Source organism: Larus michahellis, chromosome 11 (assembly GCF_964199755.1).
Source record: "Larus michahellis chromosome 11, bLarMic1.1, whole genome shotgun sequence".
In the NCBI taxonomy this organism is placed as follows: Eukaryota; Metazoa; Chordata; class Aves; order Charadriiformes; family Laridae; genus Larus; species Larus michahellis.
The window spans coordinates 17,988,254-18,015,209 of NC_133906.1; the positions used below are offsets into that span (position 1 = coordinate 17,988,254).

The window sequence follows — 26,956 nt, forward strand, 5'->3', positions numbered from 1 at the left end:
CCGTTATATGTTAGCTTTTCCTCTTTAGAAAGGTTTGAAACAGATTGCTCCCAAGATCTTACAGATACTTCCTCACTCCAAAGCACCCATATCCTCACTGCAGAGGAAAGTGTTCCTCATTGGATAAAACGTGCGCTAAAGGAAAATAACTCTCCAGAATTATTGGCCTATTTCACTATATTGCATACACGTAAACATCGTTAGAGAACAGGCTGTTTCAAATAGCATCATCTGTGTACTGCCAAGAGCTCTTTAGCAATAGTTTATATGGTAAAAGAGTACTTGGGCAAAAAAGAATTATAGTGAAAGAGATTACGCTGTATTTACCTTGATGAGTCATCGTGACAGGTTCTTCACTGGATATATTGTTGTAAATGACCACGGCTGTGGCATTATGTGAAGCTGCTCGCAGTATTTTCTCTCTAAAGGTACAGTTTCCTCGCTGCAGCAAAGCGATCCACTGCTTGGTGTTCGGTGGAACTTGGAAACGTGTTCGAGGGTCACAGCCCAGACGATCTGCAACTGAAATGGGAAATACGTTTACACAGGTGGCAATTTGTTCAATCAGGCCAGAAAGAAAAAACCTAACTCCAAGTTTTGCTGTTTTAGTTAACTGTTATGCACTAGGAAACCACTACCCTCTTGTTAATAAAGCCTAAAGCTAACCGCATTCTTATAAACAAGAAATCTTTAAAAAACCCCAGAACATCTCACACATTGAAAGCTGTGACTATAAGCCCCAAAATTAGGTTTGGTAACAGAAGCTATTTTTAACTCTAGTGCAGCTAGAACAATGAATTCACATTTGAATCAATACCTGCCTAGAGGCTGAAAAACATTAGAATATGGTTCATGCGCTATAGGCATTTACAAAACAGCTGTTTATCAGTCATTCTGGAGAGAATAACTTTTTTTTTTTCCCCTTTCTAATGCCGTCAGATATCACTGCAGTGGGAAGTATAACTAAACAAAGGAGGTTGTGAAAACAAGATTTCGGTGTTATCTGCCATGTGCACGCTACTGTAAAAAAAGGCCGATATTAAAAGCTGACCTTGTAAAACCCCAGCAGCCAACAACAGCTTTTTACGTATGCACGTTTTCGCTACAAGGAAGTGCTTTCAAATTCAGAAAGAAACAAGCAGTTTCACAAACACGATGCCCTCGAGCTGTCAGCTAAACAGGTATTGATGGGATAAAGGAGGAGTAAGAGAAATGGCAAGTGCCGGATGCCTGAACGCAACAGTCTGCAAAGCTCTTGCCCTTTCCCATGCTGCAATGGACTCTGGAACAGCCCAAACCCACACAGAGCTACCTACGAAAGGCACAAAATGCAAGGCAGAAGATAAGCCCAGGGACCGGTACAGCAGCTCAAACTGATGAGTGACATTTCTGTTTGCACAACTGGAAACACGCAGTTTAGTCTGATACACTGCTCGTATCATTAAAGGATTTCAGAAATTTAGAGCCAACGGTAACTTATAACACAAATATTATCTACTCCTTCAAAGGCCAACAGTGTAAGAATCTCTGGCTACTAAAAATGGTTGGAATTAACACTGATTTTTCATGACATAAACAAACAATTTATTTGCATAATAGCTCTGAAGACATTACAGCTCCTAAGAGCAATTCAAACAAAGTGTCTCATAACATTTTCCTTTTAAAGATGCAAGTTCTTCAGCACGGACTACAGGATTTCAACAGAAGGTCTACCACAAAAATTATCCAGTTTAACATATCAACTGGAAAACAAAAGATCTTTTTAAGCATTCTCAGCTTAGCCTAGCTCAGGTTAAAACCTGTAACAAAGGAGATTCAAATAGCTAAAGGATCTTTTCTGAAACAAGAAAGGAAAATCTTTTGCTGCCCTAAGGAAAAGTGATGCAGATGAATCTGTCTTGTGGCAGTCGTACAGGAAGCCGTCCCATGTCTTAATTTGGATGAGAAGTGCCTCTCCCTGTTCCCCTGGAAGGAGGGTGGGGAGCCAGAGACAAGCACATCCTTTCCACAATTGTTTTTCCAGGCTGTATTAGCCATTTCAGGCATGGAGGGTTATTTGCTGTATTTTTGTATTTGTGCTTTTGTTTTATACAGGGAAAATCTGAAATACAGACCGCCGAAGCTGAATTTTAGAGAGTATTTTCTTTCATTACCCTGACATTATTACTTGAATCCCTTTGGAAATTGCTAACTAGCACTGATCCACACATGTTTGGGAGCACTGGTGATGGCTATCGAAGAGCACTGATCATGGTGCACTTGCATATCGACTGCACTTTTGTGGTCTTAAATTTAAGAGAATACTACATTTTTTTAAAGGAATTACAATCCTTTTTGAAAGTGAGATAGAACCATAACACAGCACACCTACAACCAATCTTGACATCCTCTGTTAATATAGCAGCAGTTTACTGTTTAACACACACTTTCCCCGTGTTCAGAACTTTTCCACTTAAAAATGAGGGAGGGGGAAAGCCCCAGCTGACCGCAATAGGAAGTTTCTCAAGGCTTGAAAGCCAAAACCTCCTCCTTCTCCAGTGAAACCATATTCAAGAATCTCAGGCGTGATACATCCTTTGGAAAATGCCATTCAAGAAATGGCCACAATGCCGCAGAATCTCCTCAAACTGCCAAAATTAACTCTGCAAGTAGACACTACAGCCAACATAAATTTACTTAAAATATATGACACAGATGAAAAGCAGTAATCCTATGGATTATGCACAGTTTGCTTCAGTACCATCATCCTCAAAACTAAAATACCAAGTGAAAACAAAAATGGCCACAAAAATAGAGTGACAGGCTATTAGAATGAAAAATCATAAAAGCAATAAAAGGCAAAAGGCACCTTGAAAAGGGAGGCAGCATTCTCAAAAGTCTGCTATGTAACTGAGTTTTATAAAAATGTATGTAGGCACCTTTAAATTTGTACAGCTTAAAATTTTTAGCTTAAAAACTAACGGAGAAAGTAGTAAGAGGTAACAGAAACTGCATCTCTGGGGAAAAAAATAGGACAAAATTTTCTACCACTGTGGAGATCAAAGTCTCTCTCAGCTGTGGACAGAGCTACAAAATGTTACTGGAAAGAGCAACAGGATTAGGAAATAAGATATTAAGAGATAAAAGCTTTCCAGATATAGACCAACAAATGCCACTCAAACGCATACAGCACGTTATTCCTGACAAGGTGGATTCAATCTGTCCTGATGAAAATTTAACAGCAGACAATATTATTTTAGCATTCCAAGTAATACAAAATCATTAAGGAAAATCTGGTTGTTTTAGATAAACCTGAACCGAGTAACTGCAAAGTCACCTGAGATTTAATAAAAAGTCACAACCCACTTTTCCTTACATTAGCATCCAATTTACACCACACAAGTGTTAAGTAATCTTTCCACTTTTAAATAAAATTGAGGAACAACAGCGGAAAGCCAGAGTTTTTCTGCTCATCTTTTCAATAGACTTAATACACTCTGAAAAGAGTAAAAGCCTTAAAATTATGGTCACTTTGTAGCATAACGAGCTGCCTAAAATAACACATCTGCCATACAGCTAACGTGCCAGGCTCATCAACTGGCACTGTAAGGGACACAGATAAACGAACAGTGTCAGCAAGAATCGCCATCGATAGCTCTCCATTACTGTGTCATCTGCGCTCCATCGTCCAAAGTCCAATCAGGATCTAAAAGGCTAGGGCTTGCACATATTACCTGGATGATGTCCATGCCAGAATGAAAAGCAGCTTCACATTAAATTATTCTAAAACAAATCACTTGCACCTAAAAAGGTATTATCAGAAGTCACTCACGTAATTTCATAATTTCAGAAGATATTAGCATACAGAAAGCCATTTAAGTATGTTTCCTTATAGGTGTGCTACTCTTCTGGCTTATTTGAAGTGTAAGTTACCTTTCCTTTCTCCACATCTACCTATGTAACATGAATGAGTTGGCAAAAAAACCAATTTTTCTGTTAGAAGTGGCAGCCTGATGGGTTACAGAGCTATGTACAATGTTGATGTAAATATCTCCCTTTCTACTGCAAGGCCCAACACCACCGAAGAGCCTCTTTACAGAAGGATCAGCTGCTATTTAACTGTCTGTATGTTTGTTCTCAACTTCAGGAGTGCTTCAGTTCCCTCTTGCAGAACACACAGGACTGCTCTACTTGTCTACAACTGTTTATCCTTAAGCATTTTTTTAAATTCAAGAGCTCTTCCCACTGAAGGACTGATGTTTGTGGCAGCATTCTAGGGATTCATGAGAAAGAAATAGTTAATAATGCAATAGATCCAACCAGGCTTCCTCAACTACTGAAGAAGTATGGGCAAGCTTACATTAGAACAGCAACACTACTTTCCTCCTCATCTTTTCCAACTGCTTGACTAGGTCCTTTAGCCTTCCCCCTAATCAAAGGGATAGCCATTTTGTGGGAGCAAAAATTAAATTAATAGGTCAGCTGTCAGAGGCTCTGTCAGAAGCACACACCTGCCTGAATGCAGACTGTTTCCTACTTCCGAACCGCAACCGGGTTTGCTTTCTCTCCTATACCGTGTGTTTATGTTGCTCTTGCATTGCTTAGAGCATCACTGTGACATCTCACTTCAGCTAAGGCTGCTGCATTGATTGTCATCAGACTTTGTCACCTTTTTACAGAAAAAGGCCAGTGCCATGATCCCACACCCTGGGCATTAACTATTTTATATATTCTTTCCCCCTGCCCCCAGCCTTAAAAAAAAAAAAAAAAGGAAAAAAAAAGAAAAAGTGTCAGGTATCTTGATATTGATTGTATTTCAGCTAATACACTACTCTCTGAGGCCAGCACCAGTTGCCAGAGCTGGTCTGTCTCGGCTGCACATACAGAAATCATTTTAAAGCCTGACCTTCAATCACTGTAATACAATATTCTGAGAGGCAGCAGCTCAGGAGGCTCCTCGGGAAGGAAAACATCCCATGGGAAGACGCGGTCCCATGCAGCCTGTGCCCCAAAGCATTCCCTCCCCGCAGCAGGCACTGCCCGGGCAGGTGCCACCTTGCACACCTGAATGGCAAAACAGCCAGCCTTGTGCAACACGTTAATTATAATCCTGCAATAAAATTTTCAGAAAAGGAATTTGGCTGGGAAATCTACAGAAGCAATGCAGCAGCTCTGATTCTTTCTTATTTCAAGGAAGGGTAATGGTTATTTTTTATCCCATTAGGGTTTAATACATGTAATATATATATTTTCTTTCAATGCATTAATACTTGTGTTATTATCAATACAGTCCTTATTCAATCCAGTTATAATTTCCACTTTTTATAAACTCTTTGAACCAGAGGTAATCTTGTTTCAGGGAAGAAGTTAAACAAAGGAAAACCACTGAAGCTTAGAAGAGTCCAGTAATAGTTAAGATTTAATCTTGTTAGTTCAGTAACTATACTACAATTATGGCTATAAACTCCAATATATAACCTCCACTTTTGTTATCAATTAATCAGTACTAATTAAGCTGGATAACGCAACCAATGGCAAAGGATGGAGGCATGCACAAGATTTTTCTTCCACTACTCTATATTTATTAGTACATTTCCTTGTTGCATTTCCCTAAAGCTTATTGTTTTGGATTCTGAGCCAGAAAGGAACACAGAATTCTGAATGTTACCTAAGGCTCTGCAGTTACCAGGAAACCATCATTTTAAGCCTTCTGCAGCTAAAACTTATTCACACAACATGTTTATGAAGTGTCAGATGCTACAAAATGCTATAGTTACAGTACTGTCCAGAAGACACACCTTCATTCCTAATGTTGTGCCAATACTGTTTCTTCCCCCTTTCCACCTCTTTCTAACATGTTTTTCCTCAAATTCTCAGTCTCCTTGATCAGCCACAACCCTACTAGCCCTTCAGCAGAAACCTTGCCTTTCTGTGAGCTTTCTCCTATGCAGCTTTCACACAACCATCACCCCCACACAAGCCCTTCAGACTCCAGTCCTTTTCCATTCCCCTTTACCCCCTCATTCCTGACCCATTTGTTCAGTGAGCCTTAACGTTTTCAAGTTTGGCTTTGGGTCTGCTGCTACTCCACTTCCTACCAGTCCCACCCGTGGTCCCAGTCACCCTGCCTGCTTCCCCACCACCCAAGGTCCCACCATCTGCAAGGGGACCATTGAGTGCACATAGAGGTCTCCAGCCCTCAACTCTGGATCCAAACCCACAACCATGTGCAATCACCCAGACCCAACAGTTACAGCAGAATCCCGTTCACCAGGGAGAACGTTTTTTGAGGGAAGTAAGCCACGAAGCGCCGCAGTTTCTACCAAGAATCACTGAAGTGAGTTTTCAATGGCTTCTAGCTTGGTTTGTCACAGCAAGAACAATATACCTGACACCTAAAGGTCTGCACCACAACTGGTGTCAGGTGCCTAATACCAAAGATGCTTAAAAGCAGAGGTCACTGGAGTGGTACAGGGCTGAATCCTTACACACTGCATGTACAGACACTGCCACAAGTACCTACAGCGAGAAGTCTGAGCTGAAATGGCTGGTTCCACAAAGTCACAAACAACAGAGTAAGGGACTGAAGGAGAAGTGCTCAGTAACCCCACCGAAGAGATGATATAAACCTGAACTAAACTATCAGAAGAGCCGCATCAGGCTGTGAAGATGCATTTCACTGTTATCCTTCCATGCAGAGCAAGAAGAGCATTTTTTGATAATCCATCAGCATTCATATCCAGAAGCTGTTTAAAACACTTTTCTAATAAGAAATTATTGAAGTCATGACAAAAGATTAACAACTTTGAGAAAGTAACAAAAGGTACCAGAAGTGGAAGAACAGAAGAGAGATTAATAGAGAATTTCTGCCACTACTGTGCATTTAATGCACTTGGACAGATATGTGCACACAGGTGCTGTATTTATACCCAGCTGCCAACTGTGACCGACAGGTCACCAGAGAGACGCTTTCACAAGTCACATTCACAAGCGGTCACGCGAATTACTGCCATATCACTTCCAGGGGAATATTGCTTTTGAAAGCCAGTATCAATTTCATACAAGGGTCTATAAAAAGAAGAGGGAAAGAGCTTTAATACATGTATTAACACGACAAGGTTGAATTCCATTAAAGACATTCTGCTAAAGAAACAGGAGAAGTGATTGAATATATCATTCTGCACTGACATTTAAAGGATGTTAATCACATGGGACTGGCAACTTCAAAAAGTAGTATAAAAAATACTGGGCATATTCAAGAACACAAGTTAACAAAAAACACTGCAGAGCACAACACTTAAAAATCACAGTCTGTGCTATTACAAATGGTATAAATTCAGCAGCTGCTCATTGGCCCTAAACCTTGAATTAGTAAATTCACTTATTTCCCTGCAGGCAATGAATAAGGGATCTTAATACAGCATGCAAAACTGTGATGTTAAGGACCTTTCAGCTCTAGAATATGGATGCCCCAGTCTACACCATCAAGGCGCTAACAGACCACCCATGTTTGTGGAAATTTCAAGGGATACCCCATGAATGGGTGAATGCCTGACACTGAAGCAGTTTCAAAGTCAAGGTATCTCCAAAACATTGTTGCTAACAGCTGTAGAGTCCTTTTCTTGCTGAGATGCATGAGAACTGGCGTAGAGCATTTCCTGCTCCAACAGCAGAGGCCAGTGCCAGCTACTCATGTTGAGAGCTATTAGAAATAAATATTTTGCAAACAAGTTCCACAGCAATATTAAGAGGCTGATAAAAAAGCATTAGAGCAATTAATACTGTCTTGCTGAAAGCGTATTTTGTCAAATCTAGATATAAAAATGTAGAAGAATATAAACATAACATCCTTAATTGTTCAAGAACATCTTAACTAAAAGCATCAAATATTCCAGTCTTTCTTACAACATGAAATATTTTTAAGCCGCATGAACTGTGCCTCGGCAAAATTCAGATAGAATGTACACTATATAACAACCTACATAAAACAATTCAGAAGAATTGTCTTAAAGGAAGACAACTCCTGCAGTGTTTGCTTTAACAGTCTTCTGTTGACGAACAGAAGGACAAAACTGAATCTCCCTAACAACTGATGGCAAAGTTTTAATGACTGCAGCATGTCAAAACGGCAGAAATTGAGGTCTGAAATTTCAGGATTCCTGCTGTGCTTTCTCACTTCAGTCATCCATCATACAATACTTAGCAGTAAGGTAAAAAAGTGCTGTTTATGGACTGCTTAGAATTTTATTTAGCTCCTCTCTCATTATTGGCTTCCTGTGAAAAAGCTGTCAGCCTCCCTCAATGTTTTAATCACACTTCAGTGAAGAACATATCAGAAAAAAAGCATAAAAAGTTAAAAAGTAATGAATATCAAAAGTTTTTCTTGACAAAGAATGCAGCTACTAAACAAATCATGCATTTTGACACCTTGCCTGTATTAAAAGCCAGAAGTTTTAAAAACTCTAAAAATTCTACTTGCAATAACAGTGTTTACGTGCCTCACACTTCCAGGACAGCCTCCTGATTTCATATGGCGGTTGGGGTGTGCGTGTTTAAGCGAGGAACACCAGGAAGCAGAAGGAAAGCCCGAGCGTATTGGATGATAGCTGACTCAGAGCATGGTGAAGGCAGAAGTTGAAGTACAAATGAAAATCATTTTAAAGCTCAACAATTTCTGCTTCCTCACCCTTCCACCCCAAAATACGCTCTATTAATATATTCTACTTAGTACTTTGTAAAGCTAATGAAACCGAGAAGCATCTGCTGATGTACAGTCCGCTTCATACAGCCTAGAGGCTTACAGCAGGCTCCCCAGCAGGATGCATTTTCTTTTGAAGAAGCACCAAAGTATTTTCCTGATCTCAAGATCTGGTAAACTCTCAAAAAGCTTTTAATAATACAGTAGTTCTGCGTTATCAATTCTTTAAAAAAAACCCCTCTTAATATTCACCACTTAGAGTCTAGTTTTAACTGACTACATAATTTCAATTAATGCATTATTGAGAGGTTTACTGTCCAGGAGACAGTTTGGGACCACTGCGATCCATCAAGTGCTCCATTTCTTAAAGATGACAGTTTAGATAACATCAAGAAGCGTTTTCAAAATAAGATACTACTAAACCCACATCATTGTGTCTGGAGCAATTGGTTTCATTTCAGGCAAAAATCAGGACAATACTCTCACTTGTTTAAATTAGTGTTTTCTATAAAACCCAACATTCCTCAAAAAACAGCCAATGGACTTGTGAAAAATAGTGAAGGTATTGTTGGCTTTCGCCATAATAACAAGGCTATAAATCTTTGACTTATAAGGATAACTAACCTTTAGTAAATTAGGAAACATGAGAAACCTCAAAGATAACAACTAACAGCAACTATGAAGAAAAACATCATGAAGAAAAACATCCGAGAGAAACAAAAGAGAACTTCTCCAAAAGACTCCACAAGTGATTAACAGAAGGAAACAGATGCATAGGAGAAGGGAGTTGATGATAATCGATCCTACCAGAAGGAAACACATGCATGGGAAAAGGGAGCTGATCCTACCAGAAGGAAACAGATGCATGGGAAAAGGGAACTGAAGATCATCGATCCTCAGAAACAATTCAGAAGGAAACACACAAATAGAAAAGGACTAATAATAATCAATCATTATAAACAATTACACTGTCTAAAATAGTGAATACATATGCAATATTGAATGTATATAAGACACGGTTGAAGTGTTAGCTGGTGTGCCTCTGACTTGAGTCATGCACCCAGCACTGTGCTTTTGCTTTATTGACTTTGTCCCTATAATAAAATAAGTGCCATTTCTGTTTAAGGGATCTGGCTATTTATTACAGACTTAATAAAAATAAAACTCATTTGGAAACACTACCCAGTGTTCAGTATCTCAAACAAGCGCATTTTGGGTCAGCCGTAAGAGTAACAGCTTGATGGGTTTGGTCCTTTCAAGTCTTGATGGGCAGCTTAAACAAGATTTTTTAAGAAATGTACACTGAACAATCATGACTTCACGCAGCTGCAAAAGCTGTTCAGACGCACTTCCATCACAGTGAGATAGCTATGCAGCTGCTCTGAGATTCATGGCAATGCTGTAACCAAATACTGTTAACTATTGCTACCGACTCTCTGCAATTAGTTTAGAAATAACACCTTCATCGCTCAATCTGACTAGCCTACTGGGATCCATGCTGGAAAACACATTATGCTTCGCAGAGCTGTTACTCAAGCCAGCACTCTCATGGATTTTTTTTTTTTTCCTTTTTAAATTTTCCTCTGGGCAAGTTCTTCCTCCTCTTTTGCCAGAGCTCTCTAGGAAACCCGGCAGAGCTCAGACAAAGGCGACAGCGGGTACCCGACGGCGGAGCGATGCGGGCGGCGGGGGGAAGCGTTACCTCCGTTGATGGGGACGGGAGCCACCAGCAGCCCCTTCACCTCCACCTTGGGGGAGTCCTGCCCATAGCGCCCGCGGTCGATGCGCAGCAGCGTGGGGCCGCCCCGCTCGGGGCTCAGCACCGTCACGTTGATGAGGGCGGTGTAGTACGCCTGGCTGGCGTTATCGGCGCCGACCCGGCCGTGCCACAGCAGCAGCAGCGGCAGCAGCAGCAGCAGGACGGAGGAGCCGCCGTTCCGGTGCTGGCGAGCCCACCGCCAGCTCATCTTCGACTCCCGACGGCCGTCACCGGTTGCCTCCGCCGCCCGAGCCCCGCACGCTCGGGTGTATTTTATCCCATCTGACAGCCCGGCAGCGGAGAAAGACCGAAAACAGGCGGCGTGAGGGGAGGAGAGCACGGGCTCATGCCATGGGAGGAGCCAGGGGAGTCACAGCAGCTCCCAGCCGAGTCCGATCCGCCGGTCGCGGCACCCCCGGGAGAGGCTACTCGGGGTGAGCCCCGCTCCGCCGGCCCCTCAGGGCGCCGCGCTCATGCCGCCCGCTCGCCTCTGCCCGCACCGAGCGAGGGAAGGGGAGGAGGCGGGGGCGGCGCCGCGGCACCCTCACTGCACAGCCCCGCGCCGGCACCGAGGAGGCCGCCGGGAGGAGCCGCCGCCGCCTCAGTCGCGCTCACACCCGGCCGCGGGGCTCGTTTCGCTTCGCGGCTCGCCGCCGCCTTCAGTGCGGCGGGCGGCGCATCCCGCTGCCTAGGCCAGCGACCGCAGCCGGTGGCCGCCGCTCCATGCTCGGCTGAGTCCCGGAGGGCGGCGGGGCCTCCCCCCCGCACCTTTCCCACAGCCGCGCCGCGCTCCGCCACCGGCTCCGCGCCCGCCCGGCGCCTCGACTGCAGCCCGCCGCTGCCCACACTGCGCAGGCGCGCCCCGCCCCACCCCGCGCCACGAGGGCGGGAGGCGGGGCAGGAGAAGCCACGCCCAATCAGGAGGCGGGGTTAGAGGGGGTGGAGCTTCATAGGATGACGTCACCGGGGCGTGGCGGGGTGGAGGCGGGCGGCCATGGCGGCGGTTGGGGGTTTCACCGGCACCTGTGAGGAACCCTTGGCTCCGGCGACCCGCAGTTCTTCAAGGAATTAGGTGTAGGATAATTAATATTAAAGATGCTCCTCAGTGTCTTTCACATGCAGGTCAGGAGCGCTGGCCATCCAAAAGATACAAGAGGTGGTTGAAAAGCCTGTCTGAATTTTGGGGGGAAAAAGGCCTGAAAGTGTGAAAAAGAGGTGGGGGTTGTTCAGCCCACCCAGTTAACACCAAAAGGGCTGTTATGGAGTTAATTTGGAGTTACTCGCTTCTGGTGTGCTGAAAGGGGAAAACTTACAAATACCCAAATGTTGCTAATAAATATTAATCCCATGAAATACTGTAAAACAGGACTTGATGAATGACTCTAACTAACATCACAGTTTTAAGGATTTCAGCCTCTTCACGACCAGAGAAGTAACAAAATAATGTAACGGCCTTCCGGGATTTTGAAAGGCAAACTGTGTGGCAATTACTTATGGCAAAGAAAACAAGTACCGCAGGGCTGTGAGTTAGGATATTTTCTAAATTTCTGAACAAATAGCTGCACTGCCGTTCTTTTAAGATACGGTTTCCTTGGTGACTTCCCTAGCTGTTCGGGAAGGCCCTCCGATAAGCCTGGTGTTTAACCTAAGCATCTTATTAAACTGTTTCTCCTCTGGCAGGTTTTGCAGTTTATCCATTTGTGATGCACCTGGTCGGATTTTAAATTTTGCCCGTCTTGGTAAATGCTGGGTGAGGAACCACATGCCATTAATGGCTTCTCAACATTTCACCCAACCTTCCACCCCAGCCGGAGAGCGAGAATCGTGGCAAACACAGGGATACTGCACCAGGCAGGACATGTTTTGGAGACGTTGTTCTTGCAGTGCAGACAGTAGTTTGATTTTTCAGCACGAAGAGCTCTGCATCATTCTGATGCAAAGTCGTGTGCTTTATTGCTGAAATGTCCTCAGAAGGGGCCAGGGAGTCCTAGGAGCCTGGAGAATTTCTTACTGAATCATAGAATGGTTCAGTTTGGAAGGGACCTTAAAGATCATCTAGCTCCAACCTCCCTGCCCTGTCCCTGGGCAGGGACATCTCCCACTAGACCAGGTTGCTTAAAGTCCTATCCAACCTGGCCTTGAACACCACCATCCACAACTTTTCTGGGCAGCCTGTTCCAGTGCCTCATCACCCTCATGTTACTGCATTGACCTTCAGAGGAGGATCTCCAAGCACTTTTGAAAAGCCTTTGACAAAACATTTGCTGCGTTTCTGCTGGAGATAGATGGTGTGCCGTGCTCGACTCCGTGTGTGAGGGCTGCCAGCTTGGTCCCGTCCCTCCTCATGGAGCAAGAGCCAGCAGCTTGCTCTGTGCCACGTGTGGGGCCACCAGCGCCAGGCTGCTCCTCTCCTGCTCCTCCTATGGGAGGACGGGCTGGGAGGCAGGAGAGGAGCGGCCCGGCACTGGTGGCCCGAGGAGAGAAGCCCCAGGAGTGCACAAAAATGGCGTATTTCATCAGCAGAGCAGCTTCAATCTCCTCATCCCCAAGACAGGCAGGTCCCTGGATGGGGAGAGGAGCGTTTAAAGGTCCTTCCATCTGCTTTCATGCGTGGTGGAGCTGGATGAAGGGATGGTGGTGGAGAGGCTGGAGCCAAGGGGATGTCCCCAGGTCTCCTCACCCTGCACAGGGCAGCCATTCTTCTGCCAGTGGCTGCTCCTCAGGGGACCTTTTTTTTTGGCAGACAATGGCATTGAGGTCTTCGCAGGTCACCACAGGGGTGGGGAGAAAGCCATGCCTCAGGTTTCACTCTGGCTCCTGGTGATTTTTTTTGGGAAATCATAGAATCGTCTAGGTTGGAAGGGACCTTTAGGATCATCGAGTCCAACCATCAACCTACCACTGCCAAAAACACGACTAAACCACATCCCTCGGCACCACGTCTGCACATCCTTTAAATACCTCCAGGGATGGCCATTCCACCACTTCCCTGGGCAGCCTGTTCCAAGGCTTGACAGCCCTTTTGGTCAAGAAGTTTTTCCTACTATCCATCCTAAACTTGCCCTGGCGCAACTTGAGGCCGTTCCCTCTTGTCCTGTTGCCTGTTCCTTGGGAGAAGAGACCGACCCCCCTTGGATACACCCTCCTTTCAGGGAGCTGTAGGGAGCGAGAAGGTCTCCCCTCGGCCTCCTTTTCTCCAGGCTGGACACCCCCAGCTCCCTCAGCCGCTCCTCACCAGACTTGTGCTCCAGACCCCTCACCAGCTCCGTTGCCCTTCTCTGGACCCGCTCGAGCGCCTCAGTGTCTGTCTTGTAGTGAGGGGCCCAAAACCGAACATATGGATTTACGATCATAAATTCATTTATGTTCCATCTCCAGCAGAACGTTTCCTTCAGCCCAGATCCCGCCCGCGACTCCCACCCGCCCTTCGTTTTCCTGTCAGGTTTTACCTGCCCAAACCCCGCCGACATCTTCCCGCCCGCCCTCCGGCCCGCGGCCGCCGCCGAGATGAGGGCGCCACCTGCGGGGCGCCTCCGCCGGCATTGCCATGGCGTCTGTGGACGGGGCTGAGGAGAAGCGGGCGTCCCGGGGGCCTCTGCAGCCCTTGGTCCCTCCCGGCGCCAGTCACGGGGACAGGAGGGGCCGGGGGTCGCAGAGCCCCGGGGCCGAGGCGGTGAGGAAGAGTCGCGGGTCTGTGGGAGATGGCTGTGGGGCGAAGGGCCGGGCTGGCTCCTGGCAGCAAGCTTAACTGAAGCGTATCCGGCTGCATCATGAGAAAAGACTGAGTTTCATCCCGGATGGAAATGCCACAAAGGCCAGCTGTTTCCTAGAGGATGCAGGGAAATGTGAAGGGACACAAAAGTAAAAATAATAAAACCAAAATGTTCTGGTTGCTTGGGCTGGAGCGGGGCAGCCCGGCGCAGGGAGTGCTGCAGCACCCACGGGCAGCGGCGGCCTCCAGGAACCAGAGAGCAGCTGCCAGTTATGACTTTATTCATTTTCACATTTAGATATTACAACAAAACTCTTAATGACAAAGGATAACAAGTACTATAGGGGGAGAGGAAAGAAAGCAGTGTTCTAACTGGTTTGATATATAACCGTGAACTTCCAGAGACAAGACTCAACGTGAGTTATAAACACTCACATACGCTCACTGGTAGGAAAACTTCACACGTGCAAACACCCAAACGCCCACACACAAAACACTCACTCACACACACAGACCACACTTCTGTACTCGCACATAACCCATGTTGTAACCTACTTGCTTCGAAGGCAGCCCACTGAAACATTGAATGCTGCTGTAGCAACAACAGGTACCAGGTTAAAATATTGCAATATAAATGAAGTGTTACTTGATACACAGGTTTTTCTTCAGAGACGCACGTGTATTTGCAAGTAGGGGACCCAACGCTTTGTTTTCACGAGGGAGGAACGTCCTCTCAATGCCAACACTTTGTAAGGAAAAATGAGACTGCGCGTAGAGCAGGAGCAGTCATTTTAAAGGAGGAGGATGATAAATAGCTTAGCTTCAATGTTGAGTTCCAGTAAAAGCCCGAACAAAACACAACAGAGCAGGCACAATTATCGAACCCTGGGCTGTAAAAGTTGAAATAGTCCCTTGTCGCTGTGGAAAGACAGACAACACCTTTGTCTCACACCTTAAAACCAACCAGACCAGCTTCATTTCATGCTCATGCTTATCTGGACACTGTAAAAAAAGATATGCCAGAAAAAATGCAAAAGTGTGGGGAAAGGTATCAGGTTTGTCCACTCTAATTTTAGTATACTTTTAAAAGAGCAAAAGTACAATTGTCTCAACAGCTCTTCAATATCCCACACTACAGTTGTTCTTCATCAGCAGGAGTGGCTGAAGAGGAGCCAGCGTTTGCTCGTATCGTGGCTGCATTGTTCATGCCGTGCTGCTGACACAGATACAATAGGATCTGGTTTCACTCCCCCATCAAGATGGTGCAAAAGAGAGAAAATAAACTTCTGTGCAGTCGAATGATTTGGATGCTCAAAAATCAGATGTCACACCAGTGCTTTCCCCAGAGTGAAGCAGGGGATCGTTAACAATGGCTTTGATGAAGTAACCCTTCTCTGCAAGGATGCTTGTGAGCCATTTACAGCTGAACCTAGAGACAGAGCACAGCTGTCCTGGCTGTCTGGGAGTGCTGACAGCCAGCCAGGGCGCTCAGACACCTCTGTCCCCTTTCTGCTGAGGAATCCCACCAATGTCAGGCTTTGCTAGTACGTTTCTGTCCCTCACGTATGGACAAGGACTTGCAGCTACTTTGGAATTCTGTTTTTCAACTATTATTTAATTTATAGACCTCTTTCTTGGGCCCTCTCTCAGGTGGGGCTGTGTTTCCCGGCAGAGAACTGTTTGTGAAGCACTGGAAACAAGACAGCCTGGGTCTTATGGATGCACATCACCGAGCGAGCAGCCTGCATTTAGCTCAGCTGTCTGTCTCCTTCCACCCATGCGAATGCCAGTGCCCAGCAGCACGGGGCACATGCAGTCTTCTTTTTGTCAAGGGAACCACCAGTTCAAAAACCAGGGCAAGATGAGGGCAGGAGAATTTGGTCTGGCCTACACTCTGTTGGCTGTCCTACTTCCTTGGCCCGGCTCTCCAGCATCTCCTGCCAGAGGATTCTTACTGAGTCATAACAATTACTTAAAGATGCTTAAATTCCTGGCAACTTCGGGGGCCACCAGTAGAAGTCAGGGAATTCATTGTCACATGTAGTTTCCAATTCCACGTCCTGAGCCAGTTTGGCTCAAGCTGGTCCAGTTTTGTGCCTCTTTTTGCCATGGAAATCACAGCCATGTCATCCTGCTGACACGAAAGGGAGGGGAACACTGGGCGCTCTGCACAGGCTTAGAGAATCTGAATGATAGACATGCTTTTCCCATGTGCTAAATAAATCTCCCCGTTACACTTGTGCAGAGAACTATAATTAAGACTTGAGAAAGTCACCCGTAAAGCCTCACAGGCTCACGTCAGGAAATGCATAAAACCCTCTGCTGGAAAAGAAATACAGTTTGGCAAAGCAGTATGACTGATAGGAAACACAATTTTAAAAGTCCAACCCAAACCCTTGGCTCTGTGCACAGAGGTGTGGCCCACAAGCAGAAACTCCCTGCCGCTGAGATGCCCTGGTGCAAGGAGCTCTGCCAGCCACAGGCGTGTGGGAGAAGAGAAGATGACAAGCTGTTCAGGCGAGCCTCTTCACTCAGACTCCTCTGGTGGTGACGTTACCATGCTCTGTGGCTGAGCTCTCGGATTGTGAGCAGGATGGAAAGAAGTAGGTGGGAAGTGGTGAGGCAGCAGCACAGAAATCTGTAGAGAGGAGTTGCGGAGGTTCCTCAGAGCTCTGAATTCACGTGGTATCTTTTAGAAACAAAAGGCCTAAGTGATGAGATGTTTCCTCAGCAAATAAATGTTTCTCAGTCCCCCAGAGACAGGTACACTGTGCTGGTGGTTCTGCAACAGAAACTGAAGAGGAGCCCGTTGGGCAGAGAGTGCCTCCTTAGAGCCAGCGAGCTAGGGTGACAGGAAAGGTCATGGTGCAGAATTGTCCATCCAGAAGAACTGGGGCTTGATCCCTGGCCAGGTGCTGCCCTCAATGTGCTCAGTGATGCCAACACACAAGGGGATGCAGCCCAGGGCACCTCACTGCTGGAGCTCTGTTCCTTCCATTGTTTCCAAAACCCTTGCAGCAACTTGAAAATAAACATTTCACTCCCTACCACTTTGATCCTTTTCCTCCCAGCAAACAACCAATTTTCGCTCTATGTTTAGAAGCCAGCTGAAATTAACACAGCTTTGCTTTAATTTCTCACTCCGGCAACAAATGATCTCAGCACTGCTCTGGGAGAAGGGGAAGGCAAGAGCAGCAGACCCGTGAGCAACTTGCTCCCAGCACAGAGTATACAAACCCCTGTTTTGCACAAGGCCTGCAAAAAGAGTTGCTATTTATCTGACTGGGAGGATGCTAGCCATCAGCTGATGACCTATGCAGCACTAGCTGTGTTGGGATAGCTAAAATAATCTTGGTGACAAGGCAGATTGACAGGTTTCTCCGCAGCAGAGATGAGAGGGGTGTGGGTGTTGCTTGCAGAGAAGATGGCGAGGCTGGCAGCTACCCAGAATGAACAGTGTGCATGAACATTTGCAAAAATCCCTTGGGATCTCTCCATACACCTCTTCAAAATGTCCTGCTCTTGCTGCGAATACCACTAGGGATTTCTTCCCTTTGATTCTGCTCAGCAGCTCAGCAGCTGACATCATGAGGAGAGGAGGAGGAAGCAATCCAAGGAAAAACATTCAGGCTGCACACCAGGAAGAAACTTGAGACTAAGACAGATCTATTTATATCTGACCTGAAATGGGCTTTCTGAATGGGAAGCTGATCCGAGTGGAGGCTGGATGCTAGGCAGAAGGTGCTGTAGTGCTGAACACAGGCACCCACTTGCTGGCAGAATGCATCTGTCTGAGCCACAGGAAGAAAAGAAACGTGAGGAATCGGCGAGGCGCTTTCTCCAGCGCCGGCGCAGGGAAGCTGCAGCTGGAGGTGCTGTGTGGGCCATTGTGCTGTGGTTCCAAGGATATTGGTGTTCCCCATACATTCGGGGTAGGTTCCCCACTGGGGTTGGGCGTAGGTTGAAGGAGAAGTTCTGAGTGACCCTGATGACACGCCTGGAGGCTGAGAGGGGCTGCCTTGGCCGGCGCCTCCTGGGCTTGATGCCGTTAGTACTGCTCAGAGAAGAAGGAAGCGTGGAGAGTGGGGGGACTGGCCCCCCCTCCAGGTGGGGTGCAGCTGCCGTCCTCAGAGTGTTCTGACAGCTCCCCGTATTCACTGTTGTAAAAAGTCTGGCCTCCGACCTGGGACCCGTACGACGGCCGACATCTGCCCCGCAGGTCCGACTGTTCCCTTGGCAGCTCTGCAGTTCGGCTGGGCCCTTTACTGCTGTGGGGAGAGAGACACAGAAGATCAATCTGAGCACTCCTGGAAAGCCTCTGTTCTGCCTAGAGAGACCCCAGCTTCAGGAAACATCGTCTGCTAATGCGCGAGGCAGAGGCTGGGTCAGGAATGGACCTATACCTCCATTTCACAGCACAGCACCAGGCCTTGCTGTAAACCTAAGCACAGCCCATATGTTTTGTGAAAAATCTGCATGTAACCTGGCCACAGAGTTATTTCAGCTCTTCTAGATACCTTTGGGAACCCCAGGGAAGGGTTGGGACCCCAATGAGCAGGGAGAGACAAGAGACATTGTCTCAATTGTTCCTAGACCTGGCAGGAGCAACAGAAGCTGCTACAAACCAACAGCCAGGATGGGGGAAAGGAAACGAAGGAAGATGATGAAGATGTGGGAGGAAATCAGCAACCTCATCTCAGCACCTGACAATACTAGGTGACTGGCAAGAAGTCACAAGAGCGAGGGCAGGGACATGTTCAAGGAGAGGTTTCAGGGCAGTGTTTTCCAGGAGACAGGACACCAGGTGTAGGAGACAATGGGAATGTGCCTTAGGGAAAAAAGGACAAGGACAAGAAGCAGGAGACAGTCTGATACAACAGCAGAGAGGCCAAAGGGCTACGGCTAAGGGAAAAGACAATGACCGGTCTGATGTTGGAAGGCAGAGGAGGTGAGGAAGAGGCTTGGGACTGGCCTTGTCTACAAATGAGCTGACATGGCTTACTCAACACACTGTCACAGAGACAAGGTCCCAGACTGCTCTGTCACCAAGCAAAGATGAGCTGGACAGGTTTTTGCCCAGTCTCCAAGCCTGGGGCAAGGACATAACCATCCACAACGTCCTCAGCCGCAAGAGCGCCAGCTCAACCTGCCAGGCTCAGTACTGGCATGTGGAAAATCCTAAGGCTGTACCATCGCTGCAGTGCCACATCAGCACCCTGCAGCACATGGGTCAGGGGTGGGGGTGGGAGGTGGCAGCTGCATAGTTTCCATCCATCCCACCTGCCACTGCTTGAACAAGCCCTGACACATTTCACCAGAAAACGTCAATAAGCATTAAGAGTCCTATTAACACCATCACTCCGCTGTGCCTCATTACCTTAATGGACACATTCTCATGGAATGGGCACAGTTTGTATTTTTAAACCCTAGGAAGCAGCAGACAGGTCTGTTCTTCATGTGTTTTGCCTCTTGTTAATGTGTGCATGGACTTATCTGGCTCAGGGCCCACAGCCCTGCTGCTGCGGAGAGCCCCAAGAGGTGTACCCTATGGGGAAACACCAAGAGCTGCCTCCTGGTCTGCGTTTGGCAGCAGGGAGGTCTGAGTGGCTAGTCTTAAGGAGTACCTGAATCCACCTTCTTTTCTGTGTCGGTTTTCTATCCTCTCAAATTCCTCAGATGCCAGAACCATCCCACTGTCTGTCTGATTGTCCTGGAAGGAAGCAACAGGAGTTATCAGTAACATCCCTGTCAACTGGTCAGAGTGGGAAGGGAGGAGGAATCATTCAGGAGATGAGATCATGTGTATCTGTGATGGGGAAAAAAGGAGTAGGGGCACTTTACCAGCATGCTCCATGGTCTTGCTGGAACTGATTTTCTTAGGTGCCTTCTTAAAAAGAATATGTAAAAAGGTAGGATTTGTGTGCGCAGTTGAGTGCCACTTTTGGGAAAAAAAACAGTGCTTCCTGCCTCGAAGATGTATTACCATCAAATCTGAGAGAGATGAGATTTTCCTCTGAGACTAAGGGTATGACTTAAGCTTTGCCACTATAGAGGATATAAGTACCAGCCCAGTTCGGAGAGGCCAGGAGGGTCCCTGTTGCACACTGCTGTGTGGGTCAGGATAGGGGAGTTCCAGACAAACACTCTGGATTTATCTAGTCCTGGCTGGATTTCAGTATGCTTAACCAGGCCATATTCACAGATTTGAGAAGGGTGAAGGGCAGGCTCTTCTCTGAGGCCCTTTATAGTCCTTGCTTGTAGATCTAATCTCCCTATTTCACACTCAGGCAGTACAAGCTGTGCTGCAGAGAAACCCCTATGTGCCAGGTGGAGAAATGAATGTGCATAGGACTCGACGGACTGAACAGGAATGACACAGACAGATGGACATTAGATAGGAGCGATCTTCCTTCCACGATCTTAACAGCAAAGGCGTCAGGAAACAGCTGAACATTTCTTTGCCCCCTTCTCAACTCCACTCAGATGCTACTCACCGGGTGTGCCTTGTACATTGTATGTGTCATGGGAAACTCTTCAAATGTCTTTATCCTGGATGGACACCTGATCTGATTTCCTCCCGTCAAACAACCAGGGAATGAGACGCAGTTGTAGTATCTGCTGACAGAAGCATACTGCATTCAGTAAAACCAACAGAGTCGATGTCCTGAATAAACAGGACCTGAACCCAACCTTCTCTCCTCTTCATGCAACCAAAGTATGCAGGGAGACGGATGAAACAAATGGTGGATTTTGGGAGGGGAGTGGGGTCACCTTAGGCCTTTTAACCCCATACTACTTCTGCAGTGGGGAGCACCCAGACTTCCTGATGGAATCAGGTCCTGATTACCTGAATAATGTCGTATAGATCCCAGGCATCCCACTATCACAGCTCCCCGGAGATGAGAAGCCTAGGCCTAATTATTTGCATTAGTCAGAAACATAGCATGAAGCTCCTGCATTAGCAGAAGTGCAGAGACCCAGCTGACACCTTCTTTCCTCATCTACCTGATGGGCCACGATGCCTTTAGTGGGATGTGATGCTCTGGCAGTGTAGCTGGAGGCAGGAGAAGGAATGCCATAGGCTTACATATCACGGTCTCTTTCTTATCAGCAAAGGAGAGTGATGTTGCTTTTATAAGCAAGATGCTATGGCCCAAATGCTTGGATCACACCTGACCACCTGGGATTTTTCCAACATCTTGCTACTGGGTTCTCCCCATATCCCTCAGGCTCCCTTACAGCTCAGGCTGCTGGCTGCCTGCTGGGCTCTCTCTGCCCTTTTTAGAGGGGATTCACCTTGCTGCTAGGCTGTGGCAGCGTATCCTCACGTCAAAGTCCTCTTCATCTGAGTTTTGCTGGGCAGAGGAAGGCACCTGGGAGAAACCATCATCTTCTGAGCTGTGAGAGTCGTTCAGTGGGATGTAATCCTTCCCTTCCTGGTAGGAAGAACAGTGAGTGGCCTTGCAAGAAGGGGAGGGCTTTCCCACAAGAAAGGGCTCTACAAGCAGAAGCTGTCAGAGCCGGGGAGGAAAAGTTCTGGTTTGTCTTTTGTTTCTCTGGGACGAAATATCCGTCTGGAGATTTCTGTGCCCTCTGCGTTAAGTAGCTGTGAGTGTTGCAGGTGCATGGAGGTGTGCGTGAGCAGGAGAACAGCCCAGTCCTATGGCACCTAGAGTTCTCTATGCGGACAGAGCAGAGCACTATGCTCTGGGGGCACATCATTGTGGCTTAGTCATGCTTGTGCTGGGATCCAGTGCCTAAAGGTTAAAGTCAGGGACGTCAGGATGAGAAAGTACTCATATTTAAGCATTTAGCTATCACCTTATGAAATGGAACATCAAGAAAATGTTAAATCAGAGCTGCATGCTCATCACAGTTAAAAGTCCTGGTGAGTTACTGCATGGCAGCGATTAGTAATAGTTTCAGAGAAATTTGTATATATGACTGCTGTAATGGAACAGTTGTTTGGTTCACGTGGCCCTGACATTTCCATCTGAGGATAGAGTTTCAGAAACCCTGGTGAAGTCCTGGTTTTCATTATGCGGGCGTGTGGGAGGCAGGACTGCCAGGGACTTGACTCAGCTGAAAAATTTAAAATAATCATCTGGGGATTAGGATGGAAGTATTGGAATGACGACTGAGAGTGTATCCACCCTGCAAGGAGTGGAGCTATATTAGGATTCAGTGAGAAGGCTACAGCAGAAATGAGCTCTCCGGTACCTCCGGGAAATGGAGCTCTCTGATGCAAGAAACGCTGTGTTATCCCTTGGCCTACGTAAAGGTACTGTATTGGCCAGGGAGTCAGAGGAGGGCACAGGAAGGGACCTAGTGGTGGGAGAAGAAAGAGCTGTCTGGAGCTGAACAGGGACACAGAGAGGTTTTCACCTGCTGGACATTTTCCTGAAGAAGGTTCCCCAGTATCTCCACCAGGTCGGAGAAAGTTGGTCTTTCCTTGGGATCACTGTGCCAGCAGCTCAGCATTATACGGTAACTGCCAAGAAGAGATGCTGTTTTTATGCAACAGAAGCCCCCTCCTACCCCACTCTGCAGCTCCCACCTACATGGTACCTGCACTGTGAAGGAAAGCTCGGCACCCCCCAGCACTTTGGCCATGCGGACCTACTGGAAGGGGGTTGGTTCATTATGCACTGAATGTAAGAGTGCACAGGGAGCTAATTCAGACACTTTTGATACCCTCCAGAGTGAAAGGCCCATCCCAGTGCATGTATACAAGGGATTTGATGTTCCTAGATAGCTCTGACCTGCATTTGAACCCATCTGGCTTGCCCTCCAGGCAGCTGCCTGGTGTGAAGGAGGTGTTGGCTCATCCCCCATCCTGGCTGAAAGGTCTTTGCATCCCACAGAGGGGCCTGTCTTGCCCTATGCTGGGATCTGGGAGGTTTCCACCATCCCACAGAGGGGCCTGCCCTGACCTGTGCTGGGATTTGGGAGGTTTCTGACTCACATTTCTGCTGTGGCATACTCTGGGGCTCTCATCCTGGTACCGTCTTTGAGCCTCTGGCAGAACTCCTCGTTGATCTGGACTCCAGGGTATGGAGATGCCCCTAAAGGAGGTTCAAAGAGAGGTGGGAACATGAAACGTGCCATCAGAAACTGGTCCTTTCCTTGAGACCACCCTTCCTCCCAAAACACTGGGACATGTGGTCACTTCTCATACGCAGCCCAAGTCCTCGGTGCTGCCTGAGACAGGATCTTCTGCCTCGGTGAGCAGAAGGCCACCTCTGCATGCCTATCTCCCATCACCCTGTTCATGGAGGGATATGGCCTCCATATTTCTTTTGCCCATACCAACGTCTCTTCCCATAACTCCTTAGACATGCTTCAGAACATCACAGCCTCCTGCTCAGACTCTCCCACCACGCTGCTATGTGGGAAGAGAGGTCCTGCCTCCCTCAGCAGCGTATGACCCTCATTAGCACTCACCTAGCGAGAATATTTCCCAAAGGAGGACCCCAAAGGACCAGACGTCACTCTGGGTAGTGTAGACCTTGTCGAAGATGCTCTCTGGAGCCATCCACTTCAGTGGGAGACGGGCCTGCAGGAGGGAGAGGCAAGGCATAAGCGTTCAGTTAGGGACATGTCCCAGGACAGCCCTTCTTGTAGCAATGGGTTAAAAGGAAACTAGAGCTGTTAGCCCTGCTCCTCTCTCCATGGAGGAATGGAGGTTTGGTTAGGCGAGAGGGTGGGATGGAGACACTGAAAGGGGGAGGAAAGAGTATAAAGGAAGAAGAGTAAGTTAACGACAGGCTGAGGGGCAGTAGGAATAAGACAGAGGTTTGGTGATGGAGGAGGAGGACAGCACATACATCACTGGGCCAACAGTTCCTGGTCCCAGCTACACAAGTGGTTCCACTCCTCCTTTTTCATCTTTTTCTCAGTTTATTCCAGCCCCAGAGTAGTTTTTGAACACCTCAAGGTGGCCTAATCTATATAGGGTTTGAGAAGAAAGCACTCACACTGCCTTTCCTGACATAGTCAGGGTCCTTGTAGATATCCCGGGCCAGGCCGAAGTCACAGATCTTTACCACGTTGTTCTCTGACAGCAGGATATTGCGAGCCGCCAGGTCTCTGTGAATGCACTGAGGGCACACAAAGCGGAAGGGGCAAAATCAGAGAGACAGGAACCACCATCAGAAAGTGCAGAGCACCCTCCTCCCCTTGCAAACTTGAGCTGTAATGGGGGAGTGGTAGAAGTGGGAAGGAGTTAAAAATAAAAATTTCAAAAGGGGATGGTTTGGGAGAGGATGAAATGCAAGAGGACTAATTTCCCATCTTTGGGTACACAGGACTACCTCAGACTTCCTGAGAAGTGTGAGGCAGGTCACTGAATCTCTCTGTGTGTCACCTGTAAAGTGGCTGTAGGCAGGCCTTCTTTGGTCAGGCATGCACAAAGGAATAGAGGAGTGAAGAAAAGGGTGAGCTCACCTTTCGGGATGCCAGAAACTCCATGCCACGTGCTACCTGGAAGCTGTAGCAGATCAGGTCTTCCATTGTCAAGGGACTTTGCCACAAGTCATCCACTGTCCAAGAGCACAAGAAAATGATTAGACAGTGAGCGGTCTCTTGTCCTACTTGCCTCTCTCCAGGACTGTGGGATACAACCAGCCCCTTGGTGAGATACAGCTACTCCCTACTGCTAACTGGAGTAGCCAGCTCCTCTCTAGGATTTTCTGCTTAGGTGGCAGAAAGCACATGGCAGGAACCTGCTCAAGTGTGAGGAGAATGAGTCCAGCCTCCAGCACACGTCAGTCAGACAGAGTTGTGGGGAGCAGGGCTGGAAGGGACTTTGAAGGTTAGCTCATCGCTCCTGTCCTAGGGAGGAGCCACTGAGATCGCTCTCAATTCTCACTTATTTAGGCTAAAAAAAAATCCAAAAGGATTTAATTCTCCCTTCTGGGTTTCCAGAGTCTGTTACAAGAGACAACAGATGACTCTAATAGTCCTGTCCAGGGAATTGCCATGCAACAGTGGAGTGATCAGCTGCAAGGCTGGGTCCCAGCTCCCCACTGTCATGCCCTACCCATTCCCCAAGTTAGCCAAGTCTGGCATTTCTTTGGTGGGCCAGGTGAGGAGCCACTGCTGAGGCTGGAGTATTACCTTCCTGGATTGGCTGCGCTGTCTGGCTCTTGTGCATCAGAAAGCGGCTGAAGATAGCGCTGTCGCTTGTCCCAGAACGACTCCTCCTGTCTGCTCTCGCTGCCTCCACGATGGACTGGACCTGAATACGCAGCCTGGGAGACTTCTCCTGGCAAGGAGACCAAAACGAAAACCTCAGCAGGCAACAGACAGTGTAACCCCTGCACCCACGAGCTGCACAGTCTTTTCCTGTTCTTAGACTGTAATTCTGGCCTGGAAGCAACTATCTTCCATTGCAGAAAGAAATTACTTTGCTGATGTGCACATGAACTAAGATCACTGTGTAAAGTTGATCTGCTGCTAGACAAAGGGTGTCTTTGCTCTGTTGTCAGATCATGTTTCAGGCTACACATCTTCCTTCCCTAGACATGGGACAGGTCCCATGGGGCAAAGGAAGCTACTTACCCTGTAAGGACTGAATCCTTCCCGTTTGGTCCGCAGGTAGTTGGAGAGGTTTCCATACTTGCAGAACTCAACAATAACCATTAGTGGACCTGGCGAGAAGACATCAAGGGTCAGGGGAAGAGGTGAGGGCTTGGGATGGTCAGAATTTGCCCCAACTCATGTTTTGTGCAGCCCCGCTGAGCTGTGGCACCTGCCCTAAGTGCACACAGACACAGCAGTAACATCCCCACAAGCCTTTGTGGTGACACACGTGGCCAGCAGAAAGGGCACAAGGGATGAGCACTGACTTCTGGGAGCAGGTACAGCCTGTTGCCCTGGGATATTTACCATTGGGTTTGGTACAGGCACCCAGCAAATTCACCACGTTGAGGTGATTCCCGATGTGAATGAGGATCTTCAGCTCTGACATCAGTGCCTTGTGCTCGCTTGCGGTAGCTCCCTCTGGAAATACACAGACCATGTCATGACGCTTCCTCACAGCTTTTCACTCCCCCTCACCACCCTTCTCTTATCAGAGTGTTATTGTGAGTCTTGCTGAGGAGGCTGTAACCCCAGAGCCTTGGTACATTTTGTTATTGCATGTTTCCATATGAAATGTCAGAGCCTTGTCTGGAGATCCCAGGATCACTGCTGTAATGCGTAGGTGCTCCCTGCACGTGCAAAGGACAACACAACCTGTGCCCGACACGTTTTTCCTTGTGATAGCTGTGCAAGGAAAAAGATCACTTGAGGCTTACGTACAGATGCACACATTTGAATCTCTATCCTTTCAGCCTCCAAACAGAGATAACAAGCCATAAAATGATTTGAAGGAAAATTAGAAACAAAAGGCATCTGAGTCTTTTGGTCATGACTGAAGATAGGAACTGTCTCAAACCCAAGAATATCTTTTTATGATTCCCCTCAAATAGCAACCACAGTCTTGTGCCCCTGCCAGCTCTCTGTGCTGCATTTTCTTTCCGAATGTCTAATTCACATGAACTCTTGATCCTTTGTTTTACCCTCAGGGTGTTTTCTCTAGTTTTGTGTGCCTTTTTCATACTTCTCTGTTTTCTCCATATGCATTTTGCCTTACTTGGGAATTTGTAAACATAGTCTGAGAGACAGAAGCATCCTCTTGAGCTGCAGCTGATGGGCCAGGTGACAGCCATGCCTCAAAGGACTGTAAAGCAACCTTGCATGGCCAGGCTTCCCTCTGCAATTGCTGTGCAGATCATCTGTACTCTTGCAGTGTAAGTACTGCTGA

The 26,956-nt window shown here is 47.3% G+C and overlaps 2 protein-coding genes across 6 annotated transcripts in view; both read right to left on the reverse strand.

The window, feature by feature from the left end:
• Positions 1–11,300, reverse strand: part of RNF130 (ring finger protein 130) — a 51,230-nt gene extending 39,930 nt beyond the window's left edge. For 2 of the 3 annotated variants that reach the window (XR_012589455.1, XM_074603602.1), the window contains exons 1-2: positions 10,380–11,282; positions 328–522 (exon numbers count right to left, since the gene is read on the reverse strand). Coding sequence is in view for 2 of the 3 variants with exons in the window: in XM_074603602.1 (XP_074459703.1) it covers positions 328–522; positions 10,380–10,644 (460 nt within the window). In the remaining variant the exon portion in view is untranslated. Of the gene's footprint in view, positions 1–327; positions 523–10,379 lie in introns of all 3 variants that reach the window. The other variant, XM_074603603.1, reaches the window with a different exon arrangement.
• Positions 11,301–14,412: 3,112 nt separating this feature from the next.
• FLT4 (fms related receptor tyrosine kinase 4) overlaps positions 14,413–26,956 on the reverse strand; it is a 59,916-nt gene continuing 47,372 nt past the window's right edge. For 2 of the 3 annotated variants that reach the window (XM_074603968.1, XM_074603970.1), the window contains exons 19-30: positions 26,038–26,151; positions 25,711–25,799; positions 25,267–25,414; positions 24,595–24,689; positions 24,126–24,248; positions 23,593–23,704; positions 23,114–23,213; positions 22,534–22,639; positions 21,445–21,584; positions 20,643–20,763; positions 19,773–19,858; positions 14,413–18,416 (exon numbers count right to left, since the gene is read on the reverse strand). In XM_074603968.1, coding sequence (XP_074460069.1) covers positions 18,197–18,416; positions 19,773–19,858; positions 20,643–20,763; positions 21,445–21,584; positions 22,534–22,639; positions 23,114–23,213; positions 23,593–23,704; positions 24,126–24,248; positions 24,595–24,689; positions 25,267–25,414; positions 25,711–25,799; positions 26,038–26,151 — 1,454 coding nt within the window. In that variant the 3' untranslated portion in view covers positions 14,413–18,196. The remainder of the gene's footprint in view (positions 18,417–19,772; positions 19,859–20,642; positions 20,764–21,444; positions 21,585–22,533; positions 22,640–23,113; positions 23,214–23,592; positions 23,705–24,125; positions 24,249–24,594; positions 24,690–25,266; positions 25,415–25,710; positions 25,800–26,037; positions 26,152–26,956) is intronic. The other variant, XM_074603969.1, reaches the window with a different exon arrangement.